Source organism: Cupressus sempervirens, chromosome 2, assembly GCF_028749045.1.
Source record: "Cupressus sempervirens isolate cs-2001-9-10 chromosome 2, ASM2874904v1, whole genome shotgun sequence".
NCBI lineage: Eukaryota > Viridiplantae > Streptophyta > Pinopsida > Cupressales > Cupressaceae > Cupressus > Cupressus sempervirens.
This window is the reverse complement of record NC_143119.1, coordinates 749,567,308-749,593,227: the sequence shown is the minus strand read 5'-3', so window position 1 is coordinate 749,593,227 and position 25,920 is coordinate 749,567,308. Positions and strand designations below refer to the sequence as shown.

Below are 25,920 nucleotides of genomic sequence, written 5' to 3'. Positions count from 1 at the left end.
TTCCACCCTTCACTTGACTTTCTTTGACCAGTTGAAGTACTCTTACTGTCATTTCTTTGCTACAAGAAATGAACTCTTACTGTCATTTCTTCTACTACAAGAAATGAACTTTCATCTTGCATTACAGCTGGTTTGTACGGACCTAACTCCTTCAACCCCCAAGGCTTTATGGCACCCTCTTATTCCTCGCAATTCCTTCCTCCCCCCGCCTTGGACCACAACTCGGTCTCCCACACCTCCAACCTCCATGATATCTCTGGTCAACCTTCCTTCATTATCACCCCTCTCCCCACTGCCACCTTTTTACTTTCACCAACATCGTCACTGCAATTAGGTCCATGAACTGCAGCAAGGTTGCAGACATCATCAATGCAATTAGGTCCATGAACTGTAGCAAGGTTGCAAATGAGGAAGGGATCTAGGTGGAACTCTTCATGAATGACATCATTATCTTGGGCTCGTTCCTCATGGACTTGCTCAACGCAGTGGTTTATGTGGGATTTGCCCCCTCTTGGTCACATTATATCATCCCTCTGATTCATAAGGTTAGGCCAATGTCAAAACCCAAGAATTATAGGACCTGTCATGGTGGAAAACACTTTCCCTATAAGTGTACACCAGTTTTACACGATATCCTCTCCCAGGATAAATCAAAGACATATTCAAGCTAGAGGACAAATTGGTTTTTGGCAGGATGTTCAAAACATGAACCACATCTTGACTCTTAAGGCTATTATTGAGGAAGCACGTCATTGAAGGTTTACTATTGCTTTTTGAATTTTTGTAAGACATTTGATTCAATTCCTAGGAGGTTGTGTGACATTGGTACTAGGAGACTTCTCTTAACTATCATCATGAACCTCTACAAGATGGTGGTTGGTTGCATCAGGATGCCTCTCGGGATATCAAACTTAAGTTGTAGCACCATTTGGGAGAAACAAGGCTGCTCTCTGTCTCCCACTTTGTTTGGACTCTACATTGATGAGTTGGAGGAGTTTCTAGGGCGTTCTCTCTCCTTGGGGATGGTTGTTTCTTATAGCAGGCTTTGATTTCTATCTAGCAGATGACATGGTCCTCGTGGCCTCCTCTTTGGAACGTCATGGGTAAGACCAAGGTGATGGCTTTCAATTGTCTCAAAGGCTTCACGAACTCCTTTGAGGAACATCATAGATACTCTTACCTGGCCTATTGTTCCTCGATGGCTATTGCATGCTTTAATTCCACCAAACGGGCTCGTTGTTGATTCACTTGGGTGTTAACTCTTCTGAGTTCAATCGAGATCAGCATCAATCGTCTTCTCCCTTTCCAGTATTCCCTAAAAGCCCCATGTCATCTTTTGCCAACCCAACAAGAGTTGAACATACATATCAAGATGGACATCTTCAGACAGTATATTCTCAATACTTAGGTTAGTCTCACTGGGGGACTTTGTCTGAGGGTGGCATTTATGTGGAGCACTTTCTAAAGTTACGGGACGAGATAATTGCTTGCCCCTCATACATATCTTATGGTTGGTCTCATGTGCTTTGTATCACATAGGCACCAAATTAAAATCAACCATGTTGGAGTTCTTTTTAGTAAAAGGGACTACTAGGTTGCTTGGAACCTAACACTAAGGTGCATAAGACAGAGACCAAGCCTAAGGAATAGCTAAAACCTGTACTCAGTAGGGTTAATCTTAGCTATGGACCAACTTCACCAGAATCACTAGGACTCTCTTCACTTTAGGCTCTATAGGGCCAAGGCAGGTACACCTTAGGGATAGAAATGATTGGTTATTCTCCTTCAAAACTCACTCATTCACTCATATTCTTCTTTTCAAAACTATCCCATATTGCAAAAGGTGGTCAATATTCTTCTATGATTCGCCAATAACTTCCTGATCATAGTAGCTAACTATAACTCAGAAGAAGATATTGCAAACAAGTAACGACCAGCAATTTTAGGTCTTCATTACATAAAATGGTAAATTGATTGTTTAATTTTTGTGTGCTCTGCAACTATATGAATCATCAACCAGTGCCTTATCCCTTGTTATATAGAGTAAAAACCAGCAACTCGGACCTATTCAATTAACTTGTAATTAAATTTGTCAACAGTGAGCTTTGAATCTCATTGTTACCATATCCTTTTCATAAACCCTAAACCCTATCACTTGTAGAAAGCGTTTACTTAATTCTTTAAATTAATAGCGAATTAAGAATTAATAGCAATTCATAAGAGACATACAATTTATCGAAATTGGATTCAACTGAAAGAACATTATTCACTTCAATCTCAAGATCACAGATATATAAGGAGACAAAACTCAAAGACACGGATATGCAAGATTTCCTTTTTGTATTGATTTCTTTTTAAAATGAATAGAATATTGATAAAACTCGAAGTATAACTCATAACTTGACAACTAATTCTTGGTATTCACTGTATTCTCAAGTATACAAAACTGATTACATTCATTTAACTACAAAAAACTTGGACGGACTGTAAAAAGACATAAAACAAGAAAAATTCTACAGACTTCCGACCTCTACTCCACATCTTGGGAATCCTTATATAGAGGATTGCAACAAGCTTCAGATGGGAGGGCAAGTGTCAAAAATTATCTGGTCAAAAACCAAAGGCAAAACCTTTGAAAGATTACATTAATACATTCCTTTGCAATTGAAAAGTAGACATGAAAGTGGGTGCAAAAAGTAGATGACATTTATGGCAAAAATCTTTACTTTAGTTCCTTTTGTATTCTTTTATCTCCTTTTGTCTTCTCATAGCAGCCTTCTTGTTGTTTCTGTCTAATCATCCTCCTGAAATGGTAGAGCCTTAATGTCTGCTATTAATTCTCATATGACCACATCTATGTTTATCTCAGGCCAAGTAGCATCCCTAATTGCATTAATTCCTCTATACATTTATTCCATTTAGAATTAGTAATAGTCTTTACTTCTCTCGAGACTATACTCATATTTGATTCTATCCTAAAGAGAAAATCAATTAAATCATAGACAGCACTTACATCTCTCTCATTATTACAATAGGCCAAAAACCTCGGTGTCTCAAAATATCTTCAAATGAAGAACACCATTCCTACCAGTTCTTAAAATTTTCATTACCATCTATAATACCAGGAATTTAATTTGGAATTCCCATAGCAATTGTTTTCATTTTCCCTTCGATCAATGGCAATTTTCCTGTGAAAAAACCATGTAACTCCCTTACTCTATGTATCATTTTTCGGGTATTAATGATTACCAGCCTGGGTAAATCATTTTTCTAGGCTAGTGGAGGAACCAAATTATCAAAAAACTGGGCATAAGGCCCCCAAGTTGTGAATAGAGGGGATAAAAGGTCTAATGTCTCTGAGCACTTGTATTCAGCTCCTTGCAGGCTGATGTAACTGCTGTGCACAATTTGTGAAACAACCTATAAGGCACCAATTTTGTGCATAAGGAAATTCTGAATTGTCTTAATTTCTACCTCCTTAGCAACATCCCACTCATCAGTATCCATGTGTTGAGCTTCTCCCACAATTGCAATGTCAACTTCAATTTCAGCTTCATGGTCCTTTATCTTTGTAACAGGTCTAGTCACAACCCTTAGGCTCCTTATTTCTTCCTCCATGTCAGTTATCTTCTCCTCCAGGACATAAGTCCTCTTCAACTCCTCTTCATATTTTTGTCTAGCATCAATGGATATGCTATAAGTTGTGTACAGTTGCTCTTGCAATGTATCCATCTTGCTCTTCCCCATTAATTATGTTGTATTCACCAGATTTTGGATTTGGTCACTAGATACAGTGGAAACATTCCAAAAAATTACATTTCCCTGGGGGGACTCTTTTATCTCCATGAGAGTTGGTTTATTATCATCTGGAGCCATGCTCCACACTGCCATTGTTTTGTTGCTATATTAAATCCAGAGCCTTGCAGCTCACCAGTGATATTGGTCCCTTCAAAAGAGATTGGTCTTTCTTGCTTTCTAATCTGATCCAACATGAAGGAGGAACTAAGTTCCCAACCAAGAAAAAGCAGCATTCCACTTCTCATTACTAGTGCTCTTGCTTCCTCAATTGTGAGATTCTCATTGTTTGGATCATACTCCTGCAACCTCAACACTAATTCTGCAATTTTCTCAAGTGAATCACCAAGTTGCAACTGTAGGGAGAGCTCATTTTGTTTCATCTTATAAAGGAATGATTTAAATTCATCAAAATTTACAAATTGGTCATCCTTCGTGAATTCCTCTGTCTAAATTATTCTTTCATCCAACATTTGAATCTGTAATTCAGTCATGTTGGGAATCTTTTCATGCTCTCCTACTTGTTTGATTAAAAAATTGTGTCTGATGATATCAATGAATTTTGATCCCTAAGACATAATTTGCAATTGCTTCCCTCAAACCTTGTCATGGATTTGAATCATCTTTTGCTTCTTCTTTCCTTTAGCCTGCAAAGAGCTCTCTGGTTGATCATCCTCAACCTCTACAGTTATAACATCCTCCTGCTGAGGAGATTGGGGTTCTGCTTTATCTCTAAACTCTGTAGGCACTTGTGTCATCAATTCATCAAAATTGTCCAGGCACCTATTGTACCTATCAAGATATGGTGCATCATGGTAGAAACCCTTGAATGATGGGTCTACTACCCCATGGCTTCTTCTATCTTCATTATCTTACTCCAATTTTGAGTCCTTTCCCTACACACCTTTGTTTGCAAGCAATTCATGATGCAACCTTCTTCCCAAATTGGCTTGTTCCTAGGAAGAGTATACTTCCTCATTTATTAAATAGCATTCCTCACCAAATCATTTGGATCATAGGTTCTAGCTGGGGCAGAGGGAAGTTTAAATTCAGCCAAACACTAATCTATTTCTTCTATAGCATCCTTCCTTGTCAAAAAATCACCTATCTTTGTGTTTTTGGCTACAAAAGAACCTTTCCTAACAACAGGGCCTAAATATTTTTTATTCGTCATTAGTAATTGCTAGAAAAATTCTAACTGGGCTAATCTTTCAAGGACATATCTAGGCAATACATGAGGAGGCTGAGGACATCCAAACACTCTTATAATTGAAAAATTATCAAATAAAAACAAACTAGCCCAGTCATGGCTAAGTACCCTATCTTCATTTGGGCAAGCAGATGATCTAATTAACATCCTTACTCCCCTAGGTACTCTCTCATCTATATCCATTAACATATTCATGATTGGAAAAACAAAATCATTATAGAAAGCAACATTAGAAGCATAGGGATAAAACCTTTGCCAAAATCGAGTCCACAATTGCACAGGTAGGGTTTCTCCATTCTCCTCAGTGGCCTTGAAAAAGTCTGGACTGATGTGCCCTATATTCTTGAGAAGGATAATGTGCATCAGCAATGAATAATGGAAAAACCTAACGTTTCCCATTTCTCCCCTCTGAGCTGCCTCAATTTCTTCATGCATCCTCTCGATGATGTGTTCCACAAAGTCATAACAAAAATTATGATTTGGATCATGATATCAATGACATGATATACATAACCTGGGGCATTCATGGTGCCATCAACTCCCACCACCTTTTCAATCCCATGGATGGTATATCTGAAATATTTGTAGAAGAACTCTAGTGGCATTAGTTCTCCCACCTTCTTAGGAAACTCCCCCTTTTCTTTCTTTGATTTGGAAATGTGTCACCTCATGACAGTCCCAGTGAAGAAATTCTTGGAATTCATGAAAGTTTCATTCATTTTTTCTTTCTAAATTTTCTTCGTGAGAGGTCCTCCTAGGTCAAAAATTTCAACAAAAGTCTCCCTATCCAATCTGCACAGGATACTCATATCCTTTCTGCAGAAGGCCTTGGTTGTTGGATTGTAAGATTTGATTAATGCCTTCACCAGATCAACATCAACTATCACCTCTGGCATTATCAACTTTGCCATGTTTCTAATCCAAGGGTTACAAATTGGGAATTTCACATACCTATTCTGATAAAAATACCAAAATAACTTTCCGTTGGTCTCAGGTACAATGGAGTCCCTACAAAAGAAGTATACAACTTTGAAGACATGGGCATTCAAAGTTTGAACATGAGAAGACCTTGGGAGAAAATACACCCACTCTTCTGCATATAAAGTTGCCAATTCTGGCTTTGCCTGCTCTGTGGTCTGTAAAGACTCTTCCACATCAATTTGAGCTATCATCTTTCCTTCTTCCTATGCCATGATCTCTGGAACTGAATTTTTAAAACAATCTCTGTCAGTACTAGCTCTAATGATCCTGAAAACTTCTGCAAATTCTTGGCACTCAAACTCTTATCTCTGAACTTATGCAAAATACTACAACTCAAGAATCCGTTATATCAACTTATTAATGGAGGGAATGCAACAGAGGGGCATTTATGTTTCTTTATGTCAACGTGTGTAAGAAATCTCAAAATCTGCAAACGTGCAAAGAAACGACATGTACAACTAGCTCTTTTAATTCTTTTATGCACTTTTGACAGGACATAACCTTTAAAGTCATAATGAGGCCTCTAACAGTCATTTCTTACTTAACATCTTAATCCTCGCGACCTAGCGACCACAGCATATCCTTCTTTCCGCTACTTCACGGTCTATCCTTCATTGTTGGCAACTAACCGTGCGACCCAGCGCTCATAGGTTCTGACCCTTTACTTAACTTCAATCGTGTGATTGCCGCCCCATGTTAACATTTACACTTAACATTAGCGACCCCGTGATCACCCTTACTTTATGAACTCACGAACTTGCACACTGTTATGTGTTTTAAGCCCTTGCTCTTGCAACCTTGCGATCACCACATTCTGCTTTGAGTTTGACTGCATCACATGGTCGCGGTCTGTTTACACTTTATACTTCTTAGTCATGCAACTAGGCGAACAAGCATTTTATGCATTTTCATAACAATGATCGCCGAGTCGCAACCTACTTCTCTAACTGTCTAGCTAATATCACGATTGCACGATTTAACATTTTCTTAACCCTTTCACCTGGTCGCAATCAAAGAACCAAAACTTAACCTTACCTCGCAACCATGCCAACAAATAATCCCTTTGAGAGTGGGTCATCACCACGTGTCCTCCTGTCGTTATGTCGCCTTGGGTAAAAATCTCATGCAATTCCTCATAACAACATAACGACAGCCCTTGATTATCTTTAATCTGATGGTCCTAAAATATTTCAGCTTGCTATCCACACCGGTAGCCTTGACCAATCAGAAATTACCTTTTATGCCACATCACTCTTGACACTGAACTGCCACATCATCAGGTTCAATCCACGTGGCTACATATTGCACCTCCGCAACCTTAACCCATGATTTCCATTTAACTCCAATGATCCTGCAACCCATAGCATTTCACCATTTCGCGATTCAAACCCAAGGTTAGCTTTAACTTCATGCGAACCCGTAACTGAAAACTCGTTAATAAGCTTTTAACCATTGTCACACAATCGCGGTCAACCATTATCCTTTGTTATCTAAGTGCCCGACTGTGCAACCAAAGCAATCGCCCGGTCGCTGACAAAACTTGTCATAATAATCTTACTTAGGTGATCACGAGATCAAAAATATCTCAATTGCTTCGCTCAGTTGCGGACAAAGAACTTAATTGCTTATCCGCCACGACTCGGTGACCAAAGGAGATACTGCTTCGTCGGGTTGCGTCGTTTGATGTTGTGGTTTGATAAAGAGCCTCGACCTTGCGACTAACCATAGTCACCTAGTCGCACACTTAAAACCTAATAAGCTCTCATTACCAACAAAAAAGGTTAACATAAGGCGCCAACCTTAGAGGCATTTGAAAATTTTAAAATTTGAAGAGTGCTTAAAAACAAGGGTTAGCTAGGGTAAAGCACTTTCATGAAAATCTTAGGGAAACCCTAGGTGAAAATTTTATCAAAATGAAAGCTTCACCAGAGGATGAAAACAGGGTGCAATTAATCCAACTGCTCAATAAAAAACACTTTGTGTGGGCTTTTTTTACCATCAACGTTTCGGATCATACTACATGATCCATCATCAAGATGAGAAAGTGCAGGAGTAGAGATATTCCTACTCCTGCACTTTCTCATCCTGGTGATGGATCATACGGATCATACTACATGATCCATCATCAGGATGAGAAAGTGCAGGAGTAGGAATATCTCTACTCCTGCACTTTCTCATCTTGATGATGGATCATGTAGTATGATCTGAAACGTTGCACATGATCCATCACCAGGATGAGAAAGTGCAGGAGTAGGAATATCTCTACTCCTGCACTTTCTCATCTTGATGATGGATCATGTAGTATGATCCGAAACGTTGATGGTAAAAAAAGCGCACACAATCAAATCCAGAAGACCAATTATTTACAAATGGATTGTGGAAATCTGATAATGTTAAAAAACACTTTCACAACTAAGCTTAGTGAAAATGAGGGCTAACAAACCATTTGGCTAGAGAGGATAGAATTTGCCAGTTGTATGACCTAGGGGAGGCTAAGACAAAGACTCGCTTCATTTTTTGTTGCCCCGTCTACTACTAGATTAGAGGGAGATTATACTACTTATTTAATGAGATTTGTCTTTTTTAGATATAAGAACGAGAGGTGTCTTGTGCTCTATCTTCAAGAGACCCAGAGGCTCCAAGACCTCACTCTAAAATGGTGGTTCCCCTTGAGATCGCACTCTAATCAGCTCATCACCTCATTCTTTATAGTGGTTTCCCCCACACGAGGTACCAAGTGGGGATTGGATCCTCTCCTTCTGGGTCCACCAAGGATGTAAAACCTCGCAAACCCTTCACTCAGTAGCGGCCTCCTTCTAGCGTCTCTAAGGTATTAAGTTTTTCTCAAAAATTACAATAAACAGCAATAAAGAAGAACAAAACAAATACTAAATGACACAAGAAATTATCTTGGGAAAACCCTTCCACTTGAAAGGAGAAACCCAACCACACCAGCAAAGTATCTCTTTTATTTATAAAAAATTTACGAGTACAAAGATTTCACTTGATTGCCTACAATACATTGAGCAATCATATAAATAGATTGGAATGGAACTCTTCATATAACACACGAAGATCTCTTCAAATTTCTAATACAAGACCCTTCATAATTCTAAATAATCAACACCTCATATTTCCATACGCATGCCTCTTTGCATGACGTATGACACATGTATTTTACATAATTATCTTTAAATATTCTCAAAAATGTCACTTTCAGCTCAAGCGAACCATAACGGTCATAACAAACATATTTCTATTTTATAAGATCAGAGATAAAGATCTCTATCGCAGTTACAATCTTCAACACTCCCTCTTAGCAAGAGAGAGATCTTTAGTCATGCAAGCACAAATAGTTGCAACTGAAGATGATAAATTTACATCACATAAAACATGTTATCTCAACATAACATAATTTCCACCATGACTAATCACAGTGAATGGAACAAAGACTTTCAGAACTTCTCCTAGAGAAGAATACATTTCGACCATGCTACTCGTAGAGGGTGGTTCACTATACCTACTTGTAGAGGGTGGAACAAGGGCTCTCACCTCAAACTTCTCCCATGAAAGAATGCATTTCCACCTTGCCTACTCGCAGAGGGTAGTCCACCATACCTATTCGCAGAGGATGGAATGAGGGCTTTCACCTCAAACTTATCCCAGAGAACAATGTATTTCTACCTTGTCTACATACCTACTCACAAAGGCTGGAGCTAGGACTTTTGCCTCAAAACTTCTCCCAGAAAAGAATGCGTTAATCACTAAGATTTTCTCTTAACAAAGACTCCCTCTCAGCAAGGGCAATTTTAAACACCATAAAAAAGAAGTTGATTCCAAGTGTTTTATTGTCACATAAGCTTTGTGAAGGGTTGGACATCTCCCTCTATCATGTAACCTCCCTCTGAAGCTGAGCATGTTTTTCCTCTTTTAATGAAGGTAATGTGCTACTAATTTAGTATCGAGACTACAAACAACATTGTGGAATCTCTCACTATCCCATTGCACCCTTTGTGCTGGTGTCAAACAGCAAGTGCCTTCACAACAAGATGCCAACAAAATGCCTCCGTGGCAATATGCCAATAAGGAGCTTCGTATATCTCAAACATGGCTGACAATGAGTGCCTGAAGAGCTCCATTGTCAAAGAAAGAAATGGAGCCTACAGTCGACTCCAAGAGCAACTTTTCAAGAATCTTAAGAGTTCCGTGCGAGCAAACAATTGTCAATCACCTTCCTGACACTACAGGTTAAGTTGAACACCATCAAGGACCGTAAGCAGAAACAAAAAACAAGCTTGAAAATCAGAACACCAAGGAGGTGGATGAAGAAATTGATGCTTCATGCCAATGAAATTGGACACCAAAGACGAAGCACTCCACATAGATAAGTGGTTACATGGCACAAGAATAATACAATTGCTTTCATCTTCACATATTTGAGGCATAAGAATGGTTTGCAGAAACCAAGAATAACTGATGTCTTCCAAATCCATACATCCATGCCTACTGTAGTCCGCCCGGTTGGAAGGACACTCAGCATATAATCCTCCACTAGCCCAAGTTTGACCTGTTGATGTGTGTTTTATGACTCAACAAACAGTAGAACAAAATACTGAAATATCTTATCCTCTTTTGAACAAAGTGTCGTATATACTAAAATTGCAGGAAGATCATACGATGACTCCAAGATTCCTTCAACGTCAGGTCTTCACTATGGATAAGCTTGGTAGTTAATGTGATATGTTGACGATCACAAGGGGCCTTACGTGTGTTTACTTAGATTCATTTCAAGCCATACTAGACATGGGAGCTATCTAAATTTTTTGCAGTTTTGCAATGAAGTACTTTTTTTGGGTTTTCACAAAATATGCGGAAATAAAATGGGATAGTGTTTGGAGATCCTAATCTATTCCTAAGGAAAATGATGACAATAGATGGTATTCTGGTAGACAAATTCCTCAATTCACTAAGCTCTGTTTCACCAAGTTATACTACAACTACACGTGAGTTGGTGCAATCTTCAAGGGTTATGCCAAAGATTTTCATACCACCACATACACCATCGTAGAGAACAATGTATATGAATGATAGAAGCTAAACATATGCACCGAAGGGGTTCAGGCTAACTTTGCACAATGATTTAGAATCACTAAAACGTCAAAAGTATGAACCAAATAAATTCATCAATACACTCACATTCTCCATTGCAATCACGACACTTTAACTAAACTAAACTTAATCTAAATGAGGAGATTTAAGAGAACAAGCAAGCACCAAGACACATCAAGTATTCAGCAAGTTTTTCTCAGAAATTACGATAAACAGCAACAAAGAAGAACAAAACAAATACTAAAAGACACAAGAAATTATCCTGGGAAAACCCTTCCATTTGAAAGGAGAAATCCAGCCGCACCAGCAAAATTTCTCTTTTATTTATTAAAAATATACGAGTACAACGCTTTCACTTGATTGCATACAATACACTGAGCAATCATATAAATAGATTGGAATGAGACTCTTCATATAACACATGAAGGTCTTTTCAAATTTCTAATACAACACCCTTCATATTTCTACATAATCAACACCTCATATTTCCATGTGCATGCCTCTTCGCATGATGTATGACACATGTATTTTACATAATATTATTTTTAAATATCCTCACAAATGTCTCTTTCAGCTGAAGATGACCATAACGGTCATTACAAACATATTTATATTTTATAAGATCAGTGATAAATATCTCTATCGCAGCTACAATATCTTCAGCGCGAGTGTTCTCAAAGACGGCGTAAAATTTCCTATCCTAGGGCTTATCTATCGGTTCAAGACTTTTCTCTGTTGCTCGCAGCAATTAACTAAGTTGTTTGGTTTGGTTGTTTCTTCTTGCTCTAGTTCTTTGTTTTCTGTTCCCTTTTTCCTCAACACTGTTTGGTGTTCCCGTTGTATTTTGTGTTATGGCTTTGTTCTAGCCAATCTCTTGGAGCCTCTTGTTGGTCTTTTGTTGGACATTAATAAATTTATCTTATCTTATATTTTTGAAGGTTACCATTATCAAAATGTAGACAAGCTCTGATCAGTCAAGCATTTTTATCAATCAAGTAGAGCCATATTTTCTTTAGACTCAATCTACAAGACTTCAATGTTATTTCAAATTTCCAAATAAGCAAAAATGTAAATCCACTATTTTCCATATACTCATGTCAGGAATTAGATGGCATCAATTGTGTCAACACCAAACATTTTGTAGATATATAGAGGTATATTAAAATATGATTAAGAATTAAAAAGCAACAAAATAATGACCTCTCTCTGAAAATTGAGCTACACAAAGGTGTTCCGTATAAAAATGGTCTTCTTCAATTCAAAAGGATTATTGCATAATACACAATGTTGGAATAGTCAACTCTAACTTAGATAACTGTATATACAACAGCACAGGCCGGAAAACAAAACCGTAGGAACTGGATTTAAAGAAAACAAACATAAAATTGATTGGTTTTAAACTTTTAGTCAAATGATTGTGGCTTGTGTGAACCATTTGTTGTAAATCTACCATGTCAAATTAAAACTGTAATTTAAATTACATATAATATATAACAAGGAAAATATGGAAAGTATAAATAATATTGATAAGTAGGAGATATTTTCCACAGCAAGTCAAATTGTGATGTTGCTAGCAGGATTTAACTGTGTAGTTTTTGATTCAAACTCATTCACCCATTTCTCGAGTAGTGATTCGCACATGAATCCATCTCTCGTGAGAATAAATGGAACACTTATCACTCGTTGGATCTAGGTGATGCTCACAAAGGTGAAGCACCAAGATATCCCAAGAGATCACTCATCCCAGTACTACTCCAGCATCACCTAGATCAATGAGTGATAAGTGCTCCATTTATTCTAACAAGAGATGGATTCATGTGTGAATCACTAATCATGATATATGGGTCAATGAGTTTGACTCAAAAACTACACAATTAAATCCTAATAACAATATCACAATACATAATATTGTTTTTATTGTATACACAATATTCAATAAAATACTTTGCTAGTCTAGAGACCTATAACAATCCATAGCTTTGCCAGGTAACCCAGCACTGGATGCGTGCAAGACCAACAGATGGAGGTTAAGAGACAACCATCGCTCTTTTCAGTTTAAAGCTACCATTTAATGAACACTACATAGGCTGAGATTTTTCAATTAATCAACAAAATAACGTAGTTGTCTATAAAAGCATTTATTATTTATAACGTAATATAACTATCCTCAAGCACAACATCAAAACAAACTCTTTTGTATGCTAAGAAAATGTGCTCCTGGCTTTAACTGTGTCAAAAAATTTACATCAAGACTTTAGTAACACACTTTCCTGTCATCTTTATGATGGATATCAAGTGATCCAAAATGTTGATGCAAAAAATAAAATACAGTTACAGCCAGAAATTATTACGACGTAATTGGTAAAATACTTGCTTATTATTAACAAACCAAGAGGCCTATATATACAAAAGAATGGAACGACATTTCCTTAGGAAACGATCGTAAAGAATAGAAACTTTCTATTCTAGCTAAAAGAAAACTAACAGTTATCTACAGCTAACTAAAAATTAGAAACATTCTAATATTTACAATAGATTACAAACAAATAACCATTAACTAATAATAGAAGCTTTTAATTTATCCACAACACTAAAGTGTCCTCTGAAGTTGACAAACTTATCAAAATAAAGAGGCTTAGTGAGAATGTCTATAGTCTAATCCGTGGTAGGAACATACTGCAAGTCTATTGTCCCATCTTCAACCAATTGTCGTATGTAGTGACAGTGAACATCCATATGATTGGTTCATTCGTGGAAGACTAGATTCCGAGCTAATTTGATAATGCCTTCATTATCAACAAAGTAGTCAGTCCTACTGGTAACTGTAGACACCTAAAAACCTTTAGAAAATAAAGTATTTTTATTTTCAGAAAATAAAGTATTTTTATTTTCTGAAAAATTCCTAATGACATCATCATTTATTAATTAATTAATTATTTAATTTATTTATTTATTTTTATGCCATTAAATCCCTTTATCTTAATTAAAAATATTTAATTAAAGAATCCCTCCCAAAAATGTTTAAATCTTATTTAAACATTATTTCCTTATTTATTAATTATTTAATTAATAAATTGACCAAAAAACCCAAAATAAATAAAAAATTTATTTTTTGCCCAAAACTTGGCCAATTTCCTTAAGACCACTAACCTCTTCCAAAATCTTCTAATCCTTCTTTAATTTTGATTAAAGGCTAATCCCATCATTTCCTACCCCTAATCCTAACTCAAAATATTTAATTAAGATTAAATATTAATCCTCATGTTTATTAAAAAAGTTTTAATAAATATCTCCTCAACCCAAACCCTTGAAATAAATAAAACTTTATTTATTTTCTAAAAATCTAATTTATCCTCATCCTAAGAAGTTCTAGACTCTTCTAGAAAGTCTTCATCCTCATCCTAGGAAATTCTAGACTATTCTAGAAAGTCTTTATCCTCATCCAAAGTCTAGACTCTTCTAGAAGATGTCTTTAAACCTAACCCTAATCCCCTCCTAACCTTGTCACATTCCCTAAACATGGGTTAAGACTTACTAACCCAAGCCAAATTTAACAATATCTCCTCCTTCACCCACCCTCATTAAATGCCATCCACTTGCCTATCCCTAAGCTAATCCTAAACCATCCTAATCCATCCTCTAATCATTTGCACAAGCCTAAGCAAGCTTAAAACCCTCCTAATCAAGCCCAAGTCGAAATTGCTCTCATCTCCCTCAAAATATCTCAACCATAAAACTTTATGAAGCCCACTAGGCCATAAATGACTCTTCCAAGCCCTTTTATTGCTCTTACAAGCCATTATGAGGGTCTTTATGAAGATTTTATCCCTTGAGCCTCCTTTTTTGACTCATCCTTCCCCTTTCCTCCATCCTCTCACCTTGTGACATGTGTCACTCTCTGATTGGTTGTAAGGAAGCACAATCCATGTGCTCTCCTCTCATGCAATCTGAGCCCTCCATGAGCTTTTTCCCATCCTTGCATCTTAGCCCTCAATCCCTCAAGCCTCTTGCCTATAAATTGGATCCTTCCCCTTTGAAAAAGAACACAATCCATGAAGTAAAGTCATAATGCCATTTTAAGAAGCCATTTTACATCAAAACCATACACTCACACCCAAATTCCAACTCCATTTGAAGCCCTTTTTGAAGCATAAGCTTGAGCATACATCCTATCTATTTAGACAAAGCTACTCAACAAGAGAGCTTCTCATTGAGAGAGTCCATTAATGGCTCATATTCTCAATTGAGAGCTCATCTTAGTCTATCTTGAAGTTTATGAATTTTGTTTAGTTTGTAGAAGCTTTATTTAAATTTGGTTTCTATTAGCATACTAACATTGCTCATATTCAGTAACATCTGCATATCCTCAAGCATCTGACGAAGCCGAACAACTTCACAACCTGCCTTAATTGTTCCTCGGTATTCAGCCTCGGTGGAGGAGAGAGGAACAATATACAGATAGAGAGAGAAACTGCCCAGTAATGGTATTCAGCTTTTTATTGGTCCAGATGACGGCACTGAATCTCAAACTGAACACATATTTAGAAGTTGACTTTCTATTGTTAACAAAGCCTACTCAATCTGAATCTGCGAACCCACTAAGTCTAAGATTAGAACTTTTAGAGTAAAGAAGTCCATAATCTGAAGTGCCCTTCACATAATGAAGCACACGCTTTGTTGCCATCCAATGATCAGCCTTGGGAGCTGTCATAAAGCATGAAATGTAGCTGACTGCGAAGCTAATATCAGGCCTAGTAGCAGAGAGGTAGATGAGGTTGTCTATTAGTTGCCTGTATATAGTATCATCAACGGGTGGAGAATTAGACTTTGCTAATAACTTGAGACCTTTGTTCATCGATTCAAATCCAGGCTTGCAATCCTGCATACAGAATTTGTCTAACAGAGTCCTGACATATTTGGATTGAGAGATGAATATACCAGAAGACTATTGTCAAACCTCAACACCTAGGCAATAATGCATGAGCCCAAGGTCAGTCATATCAAAAGATTGGCATAAATTCTGCTTGATTCCCTGAATCAAAGATATCAAACTGCCAGTGATGATCAAATCATCCACATAAACAACCAGAAGGATGATGTCACTGTCAGTAGTCTTGATGTACAAATTTGAGTCTAAAGAACTCCTCTTGAAGCCTTGATCACTGAGGTACTTATCAATTTTCATGTACCATGCCCGAGGGGCCTACTTCAAGCCATAGAGATCTTTCACCAAGCTGAGAACCTAATGGTCTTTACTAGCAACCTTGAAACCAGGAGATTGGGTCATGTAGACCTCTTCATGGAGATCACCATTCAGGAAAACGCTCTTGACGTCCATCTAATGGACCTTCCAGTCAAACTGTGCTACCAGGGCTAGGACTAATCTGATTGTGCTCATCTTTGCAGTAGGAGCAAAGCTCTCCTCATAATCAATGCCCTGACGCTGAGAAAAGCCTTTTGCAACTAAATGAGCTTTGTACTTATCCAAAGTACCATTAAATTTGTATTTGATTTTGTAAACCCATTTGTGCCAGTGGGTTTCTTCCCTAGGGGAAGATCAGAAAGGACTCAAGTTTTATTCTTTGGCAAGCTCTAGTGTTCAAATGTCATGGCATGTTCCCACTCTAGAATTCCTTTAGCCTCGGAATATGTTTGACGTTCAAACACACTATGAATGTTGGCCATGAGAGAAAAGTTAACAAACTCTGTAGGTATGTTCTTTTTCCAAATAGTTCTCCCATCAATCAGCTCATCATCAAGAAGATCCACAAGTGTCTTAGCCCACCACTTAGGCCAAAGAGGAGAACAACCAACATTAGTGTCAGGAGATGCTTGGTGATCAGGTTCATCGTCAAAAGAATCTGAATCAAACTCAAGTAAAGCATCTACAAATTGTGGTGATCCTGCAAGAGAAGCTGGCGGCGTCTATACAGGGATCAATGGTATAACTGGAGCTGTTGGAGCCCTCCCATCAGGTGGACCTTATGAATGCCTAACTCCCAAATCGTGAGCCTTCATAGGCTGGTCTGCTGGATCAGAAACTGGAGAAACAAGCATGAATGGTCCTCACTACTCATCAAAGACTACATCACGCTTATACAGGAGACAAGATGTCTCAGTGGTAATCAAGTGGTAGGCTTTGTGAAGACCATTGTATCCAGCAAGCATGAGTGTCTAACTCTTGGCATCCAACTTGGTGCGTGACACATCAGGGATCCAAACAAAAGCAAGAAAGCCAAAAACTTTCAGGTGACTGATTCTAGGCTTGCAACCTAACCAAGCCTCTTTCAAAGTCTTACCTTTGACCATCACTGTGGGTGACCGATTCAAAAGATAAACTCCAATGTAAATTGGTTCTACACAAAACTTCTTCGGAACATATCTGTGTTCGAACATGGATCAAGCCATCTCAGTGATTGTTTTGTTCCGACATTCAACTACATTGTTCTGTTGTGGTGTGTGGGGTGTGTTTAACAGTTTAACTAGCGTTTAATGCCATGAGTATCCAAGAAGCTAGAGAATTCATTAGAACGAAATTCTCCCCCATTATCTAATCTAAGAGTAATAATAGATTTCTGAAATACAAGAAATGCATCAGATTTCTTTTTAAAAAAATACACCCACGTTTTTCTACTGAAATCATCAACAAACAACAGAAAATACCTGGACCCGAGAATAGGAGTGGCCATAGGACCGGAGATATCGGCATGAACAAGCTGAAGTACCTGAGAAGCGTGTCATGAATCGCCACTAGTGAAAGGTGTGTGATGTTGCTTCTCAGCTTGGCATGCATCACAAACTCCTAGCTGCTGAATCTAAATCTTTGGCAAACCGAGGACAAGCTCTTCCTGAGCAAGCTAAGAGAGAGAAAGCACATTTGAGTGCCCATACCACTGATGTCAAAGTGTGCTAATAGAAAACCACCGAGCAGTCATAGCTAAGTCCCGAGAAGCACAAGAATCAATAATTTGGAAATGACCATGATCCTCAAGACCCACTGCAACATTTAACTGAGTCACCCAATCAATGATGGTGCACTGATGTGAATTGAAGGTGACACCTAACTATGTGGAGAATGTAATTCCATCCCTCGAATGTAGTACACATCGAAGAAAATGAGATTCCTCCCTGCTAACTGAATCTTAATGTTGCCTTTGCCGACAACGGTGTACTCTTCTCCGCCACCAAAAATAACAGAATTTGAATAAGGCTGGTAGTCAGTGAACAAGTCTTTGCGATGGGTAAAATGATGGAAAGGCACTTGCATCAATGTACCAGGCAGACAACTTCACGTGCTCTACATGTCTTTTAGCCATGAAGGAGTAAAAGGCATATTTTGTCTGCTCAGTGTGCTCTGCATTGTTTGCTTTGGGCTATGAACCTGATTGTTTAGATTGGGCACCTAAGCATTTAAGACATTCAACCTTCATATGACCAAACTTGTGGCAATAGTTGCATTGAATGTTCTTCTTTCGAGAGCCTTCTAAAGCTAGAGTAGATGATTTATGTTGAGAAGATTGTTGAAAATTGCCTTTATCCATCTGAAAGGATTTAGCAACAAAGGTTTGCTCTGTGGAGAGGGAGCTAGAACTGCTACCTAACTGTTGTTTCCACTGATCTTGCTAAAGTAAAAGTGTGCAGATATCCCTAAACTTCATATCAACACCAGTAGAAGTGATGTTGAGAGTCTCGATAAAATGCTCATACGACTTGGGCAAACTTTTGAGGGTTATGACCACAATATCCTCTTCCTCCATCTTGTGTCCAATGGCATGCAACTGATCATGGATTTCCTGAATCCTATTCAAATGTTCTTGGAGTGATTTCCGCTCATCCATGATAATAGAAAATAGAGTGTTCTTGAGAAAGAAGGCTTTGCTTTTGTCTGATGTCTCATAAAGTTTCTTCAAATGCTCCCATATCTCAGCAGTTGTTTTATTGGATGGAATCTGAGGGAGTTGATCATTAGCAATGGATAATTTGAGAAGCATTACCGCCTCCGGGTTATTGAGATCGCATTTATCCTGATCAATACCTGTTATAGTCGAAAGCTTTGTAACACCCAAACCAATTTGATCGGTATTCCGATATTCAAAGATTGCTAGTATTTGCTACTTCCATGTGCTATAATTCCGACCATTGAATTTTGAAATGCCCTCGAGTGGAATATTAGTCAAAGATGTCATAGCACGTTTTTCAATGAAAAACATGAAAATCTGTGTGAAGGCACGTTCTTTGAGGCAAAAAATGGAAGACCCTGAAAATTTGAAGGGGTACATAGAAAAGAGCTTGGAAAACCCAAAAAGAATATGTTGGTTAACTGATCCACTGGCTCAAAAATTGAGGCACCCAAAAAAATGGGATGACAATACAATTAAGCTCTCAAAAAACCCACCAAGAATCTATAATCAGAAAAAGAATTCGAGCTCAAAATTTAGGGTTTCAAGCAAAACAGATTGCGACCACAGGTAGAGAACACTGAAGATCAGAGATTTAATGCCAAAATCGGCAGATTATGCAACTTAGATGGGTGCAAATGAGGCAACAAACGACTGCAAGAAACAACACAAAAAACCTCCAAACAGCCACGTAGGATGAACCATGCAAACTTGCACAAGAAAAATGACCCTTTTCCTGGGTAGATTCAATGATTTCCGAGCCCGCTCTGCTTTGGATGCGAGTTATCTACATGCGATTTGCAAACAAAAAAGTTACAATTTTCCAATGACAAAGAGATCGCAAATTGCATAGAGGTTATGGGCTTAGAGAAAAAAAGGATTTTGCAGACTTTGTCTCCAAAAAATCCTAGCTGAAACTCAGGTTTGAACAAACGAATTTCTCAACAACAAAAAATAGAAACCCTAGACGGGTTGTAGAGAAAATCTCATAAATAATTTCAAAAAATTGAGGCAAATAACTTGGAAAGGAATTATAAATTTTTCGAAAAAGTTTAAATTATTTGCTCTGATACCATATTACGATATAATTGGTAAAATACTTGCTTATTATTAACAGAGACCAAAAGGTCTATATATACAAAAGAATGGAATGATGTTTCCTTAGAAAATGATCGTAAAGAATAGAAACTTTCTATTCTAGATAAAAGAAAACTTACAATTACCTATAGCTAACTAAATATTAGAAACATTCTAATAATTACAATAGCTTACAAACAGATAACCATTAACTAATAATAGAAGCTTTTCTATTATTGTGATAGAAATACACACTTTGCTATCATGGACAGAAGAAAATTCATGTCTCTAAAATGTTGTATGTTGTTGCACCTATCTTCTGTTCTGATAAGTTGTGTAGATTACAACAATGCATACTACCGGAATAGCTTAAGGTATAATTTACCGTGTAATATCAACTTGAATCAAAAATGAGATTTGCAAAAGTATTCACCAAACACAGGAATGTATCATATAAACAACATTGTTCAATTAATCAGAAAACCAACATTTCTAGACATTGAAATCCTCACAGGTCTTCTTAATGCCTACGCATAGAGGACTTCATTATGTTTGAGAATAGAACTTATATCTTCCCTATATTATTTACAAAGTTGCCTTTATTTTTGGCTTGTGTATTATTTATGTATATTCCTATTAGAAGCCAAATTAAAAGAGTGAGTGCAGAAAGGAGTATCAAAACAAGGAAGGTTCCACCTCAAAAATTGCAGTGTATGTTGTGCATCAATCAATGTATAAGATTTATTTGGTTCTATTGTCTTTGAGATTTATTTAATTAAGGGTGCATTAAACAACTTCTAAATCCTTGAAATCTTCTAAATTTCATGGATTTTTTACTTCATTGAGCCATTCCAAGTTTTTTACCAGTCCCAAGTCCTTAGTTGAGTCAGCCATGCCAAGTCTGTGTGCCAAGTCCGAGTCTCATTTCTATGGTGTCTAAATACACACACACAAACATAGATGTGTGTGTGTGTTTAGCTCAAACTTCTTATCCCTGTATCTGTAACTGTGTCATATTCATGAGACTTGGAGGACTGGAGCTTAAAACTTACTAGTTGCTAACATGCATGCATACATAGCCATATCATTTCTACAAGATTGTCCTCATTACCAGATTGATGAATTGTCTTTTCAACATTCTATGTTGTATTGCTTATATATATACACGCATAAGTTTTGCTCAGAATTTCACTGTCTGCATCTGTAACAGTATCATATTCATGAGATTTGGAAAACTTAAACTAAATGTGCTAGAGGCATTGTATATTTTTAGGGAACAGTGCTCAAACTTTCAGAACACAAGAGAACCATTGTGTTTAAAATACCTAGCTGCACTGAAAGGGTATCTATCATAATGAGGGAAAGCAGGTATAACGTAGGAAAAAAACAAATACTTGTCACAAACTTCTAAGTTTCTAACAAGTGAAAAGGCTGTAATACATTGCAAATACTATCACAAGATGCTCTCTAAATGTGTATTGGAATTGCCAAAAAAAAATACACTTTAGGTGCAAAATCCAATCATCTAAGCAATGGCTAAATTCAACAATATGCAGTCCAAATCAATATTACATTGTCGAAAGACTTTTATATAATGATCCTTTCATCTCTATAAAGATTAGTTATCATCAATAAATACAAAATGTATCCAAACTTTAAGTGTAAAGTTCCTCTGCAAGTAGTCTTTATATGAAATCATATTAAGCTGCAACTTTTTCTCACTCTATTAACTGGAAAATAATTGTAGGTAGCAGTGCAATACAAAGACAAAACTAGTATATGAACTTAATTCACCTTGAGTTATCATTTCGAATTGTTTTTGCATTGCCAAATGCCTCTAGAAGCGGATTTGACTGGAGAAATCAAAAAACCAACATAAGTACAGAGACGCCCAAACAAACTTTTAGCATATAATGAACCAGAAGATCAGATATATGTGGCAACTTCAACTCCTGTCAAGAAAGGTTTAGTTGGTATCCAAAGAAAACATGCTTCAACATAGATCCTAAAAACTCCAGGAAAAATTCTTACTTCCAGAACTTGCTGTTCAACTGTTCTATGATCTGACACAGACCGACCACCAATATAGGCTAAGTACTGCATTATGAGTTTTGTTGTTTCTGTTTTTCCTGCTCCACTTTCTCCACTAACCAGGATTGATTGGCTGCATTGTTCATTGATCATTGCCCTGTAATGACAATATCACAATGAGAAAAAAGAAAAGTAAAGTTTTCTGTCATCTGTAATCAGCCAACAAAACATAGTATCTGATGCCATTCAGTGATTGAATAGTTTACCGATATGAAGCATCAGCAATTGCAAAAACATGGGGGCTTAATTCTCCAAAGGGGGCTTCTCTATACTGCTCCATCATGTGAGCATCATATAGATGTGGAAGCTTCGTAAATGGGTTGACAGCAATTAAGATATTTCCTGTATATGTCTACCTCCATTGCAAAAGAAATCATTAGAAACAAAAAAAGCTCTATCATTAATTATTCAAGACATTATAGAAATAAGCCATCCAGGAAGCCATTTGACATGGAGAAAACCATATGAAACCATTGCAAGATAGGGATGAAACAACTATATATTTCTTATAATCTAAAATTTAATTGTCATTTATTGCAATGGTATATAAGATTGCCTATTACCACAAGTTCATTACAACATTAATTACTAAATGCTCACAAGACATCAATATAAAATCGCATAATTATCAATATGCACACGCAAAGGCCATGTAAGGAGTGTTCGCCACGATGACACATCATTGAAATTCAAAAAATTACTATTGCACTGCAAGCTAATTTTACAAAACCAACAGAAATTTATTTGCCAGGAACCTCTACGAAACAGCCTCCAGAACTTCTCCAACAAAATAATGTTATTGACATGACCTCATGAATGCTAGAATTTTTTTCTTCCATTGCAACAAAAAGAAAGATTATATATTCATATGACTCACATAGATGTCACTCAGTTCATATCTTCTCCTGAGATTATATAAAACACCTGGCTCATTTAAGTAGGCCAGTTTAGTCATATCATCTACTCCTCCAGGTTGTATATCTGGATCTCTGGGATGCACCTTTTGAATAGCAATTAACAGCTGCATCAAAAGTTAAACAACCAAAAAATACAAACTCTTCAGCCCCAATCATGGCAACCTAGAATCCATATGTAACAATAAAGCTTTTAATATCATCCATAATTACAAACAGAAATTGACACTTCTGTACCAATGAAAAGGATCATGCATATCCTAACATAGGCAAAGACATTCATTCACTCACAATAAAGTTTTATAAAACAAGGGACCATAGCCCACAGTTATGCAAGTCAAGCAAGATGGTCTAATCAAATGTGCAGAAACATTTACCATTTTCCCTCTACTTGAAAGAACTTTAGCTTGCCCATTTACAACTTCAATCACCTCACCATCCACCCATGCCAACTCTATGTCCTCAATCCACACCTTTGACCCAGCAACTATGTTTCTTTCTGTTGCCTGTTAAAATAAAGCTCAAGGAGAACATCATTTTAGGAAGAAAACAAACCATGCACATCCATTATTGCCTATACATTTCTAGAAAACAAAAAACTGTAATTGGATGTATCTGACAGGTGTAGAAAAAGATTGTCCATGATTCATTTGCTTTTATATATTACTAACAAAACCTTCCATGACATTTCTATATTCGTTATTGATCACCAATTAACAGTCTAGATCTCCACAGAGATTAAGAAACTGGTCTTCCTTATGAGTGGAGCACCATATTTCTACCACAACCATACGGGACTTTTACCTGTAAAGTAGAAGAATATCAGCCCCAGAAAAAAAGATTTATCCTTGGAGAAGCCAAAACTAGAACTCTTAGGAGAACACAATGATCAGGTATTACTTCCCCCTTCGCCTTTTTGGAAAGCTTCTAGCTGCTTTGCATAGGTCAATTGAGATTCTCTGACCACATTTTGTAAGAATTAGGACACAACATTGTCTAGGCTCTAAGCACCCTCAACCACTCCTGAAAATTGTACCCAAGCAACATCCTAACTAGTGTCCTGGCGATTGCAATAGTTGAACATTGCAATCGGATCTAATTGTCCTTGTATCTGATGGCTATTTTTTTGATAATGTATGACAAAACTAACTTGCGAACAAAATCCATCTATAATGAATTCTGAAGAGATCCTAAATGTAAACCACAGACAAAGAAGCTCTTAAAAATGTGCAAGCTAACCATCATAGGATTTTATTGAGCCTCCATAAGTTGGTTTCTGTCATGTTTGTTACAGACCATCTCTTTCCACCCCAAATACACATAAAAAGTGAGAAATCTATGGAAATTATTTAAGTGAGTTCCACTGAACCCAAAACTAACTTTATGGAAATTATAGGAGTAAAGTAGAAACCACCAGCTGAGGTATTCCATAGATTTGACTTAATAAAACAGCCCAACATATGACTTGATCCAAGGAGTCCAATAATGGGTACTTGGAAAAATCTATGCAACAATGCTCAAAAACCAATCATGTCAAAATAATAACAAACCCTATTATTCACATAAAGATAATAACATTAATACCTTCCAACTCCCACAAAAAAAAACTAATAGTGACAAAAAGAAAAGCACTGTCCATAACCCTTGTTTCTTCTGCCTCCTAATATGCATCATAAAAACAATATAGTCATAAATGCATATACAACTCATTGTAACCCCAAGGTGTGAAGAAGATTTGTAACATCACCCCTCATCCAAGTGGGTGAAATACCAGTCTACCTTATAATTATTTGGCATTTCATCTACATTCTACATGATAACAAAGCCAGTACCTTTAAGTGGTAACAGATTATATTTTCAGAAGAGTTGAGCTAAGTTAGCATTAAGGATAATTTTGAACTTCACACTAAATAAGTACCACAGGTACTATAGCTGACTCATCTCTGTTAAAGTTGAAAATTTCAAGAAAAAACTTTGAATTGCGAGGGAGATCCTCCCAGTGAACTAACCGTACCCCAAACAGACACGGGTGAATGAGTTGAGCACCCTAGGGCACTTGAGAGAACCATGTTGAAGGAACTTAGCAAAATGACCCCAAAACTTTGGGAGAAGTGGTTTGGTGCTTTTCCTTTCAAGGAACCCTGTATAGAATTAAAGACAAACCAATGCCAACATCATCTGGGGTATATGGCTGTATATATCTAAAATTTGTTTAAAGGTATTGTTTTAGTACAAACCAACCATATCCTTTCCCACGTTTCTTGCCGCCTCCAATTTTGTATGAAGTCATTGTAGATAGTGTGCCTCGCCCAAACAATGAATTGACATGAATGTAAGTTAAAGACATCAATTTTCCACAATCCATCATGTATAGCACCAGTTTATGGAAGAGATTGTGTTGGAGTTTTTGCATCACGTTTCGGATCACACTCTGTGATCCATCATCAGGACAAAAGAGAGCTGAAGGATGAGTAAGAACATAGATTGATCACATGTTCTTACTCATCCTTCAGCTCTCTTTTGTCCTGATGATGGATCACAGAATGTGATCCAAAACATTGAGGCAAAAACTCCAACACAATCTCTTCCAAAAACTGTTGCTATACATGAACGTAAGTTTTCAATATATTGTTGATCTTAAAACTATCTTGGATATAAATTAAAATGGTTTGTGATTGACAAGGGCATCTATTAAATGGTAAGTTCAATATAAATCAGACAAATCCATATGCAAGTGGATTTCTGGAGTAACTTAAAGGGTAGATGGAAAATTAAAAAGGACAAAAATTATAATAATTGTCCAAACTATTATCTACTTTACAGGTAAAAGTTCGATATTGTTTTA

At 37.0% G+C, this 25,920-nt stretch overlaps 1 protein-coding gene across 10 annotated transcripts in view; it reads right to left on the bottom strand.

The window, feature by feature from the left end:
* Positions 1-25,920, bottom strand: part of LOC149575589 (myosin-11-like) — a 329,180-nt gene that overhangs the window by 277,909 nt on the left and 25,351 nt on the right. For all 10 annotated transcript variants that reach the window (XR_016360188.1, XR_016360187.1, XR_016360189.1 and 7 more), the window contains 5 exons: positions 23,453-23,581; positions 23,039-23,182; positions 22,368-22,513; positions 22,102-22,258; positions 21,865-21,923 (listed from right to left, as the gene is read on the bottom strand). Coding sequence is in view for 7 of the 10 variants with exons in the window: in XM_089815351.1 (XP_089671477.1) it covers positions 21,865-21,923; positions 22,102-22,258; positions 22,368-22,513; positions 23,039-23,182; positions 23,453-23,581 (635 nt within the window). In the remaining 3 variants the exon portion in view is untranslated. The remainder of the gene's footprint in view (positions 1-21,864; positions 21,924-22,101; positions 22,259-22,367; positions 22,514-23,038; positions 23,183-23,452; positions 23,582-25,920) is intronic.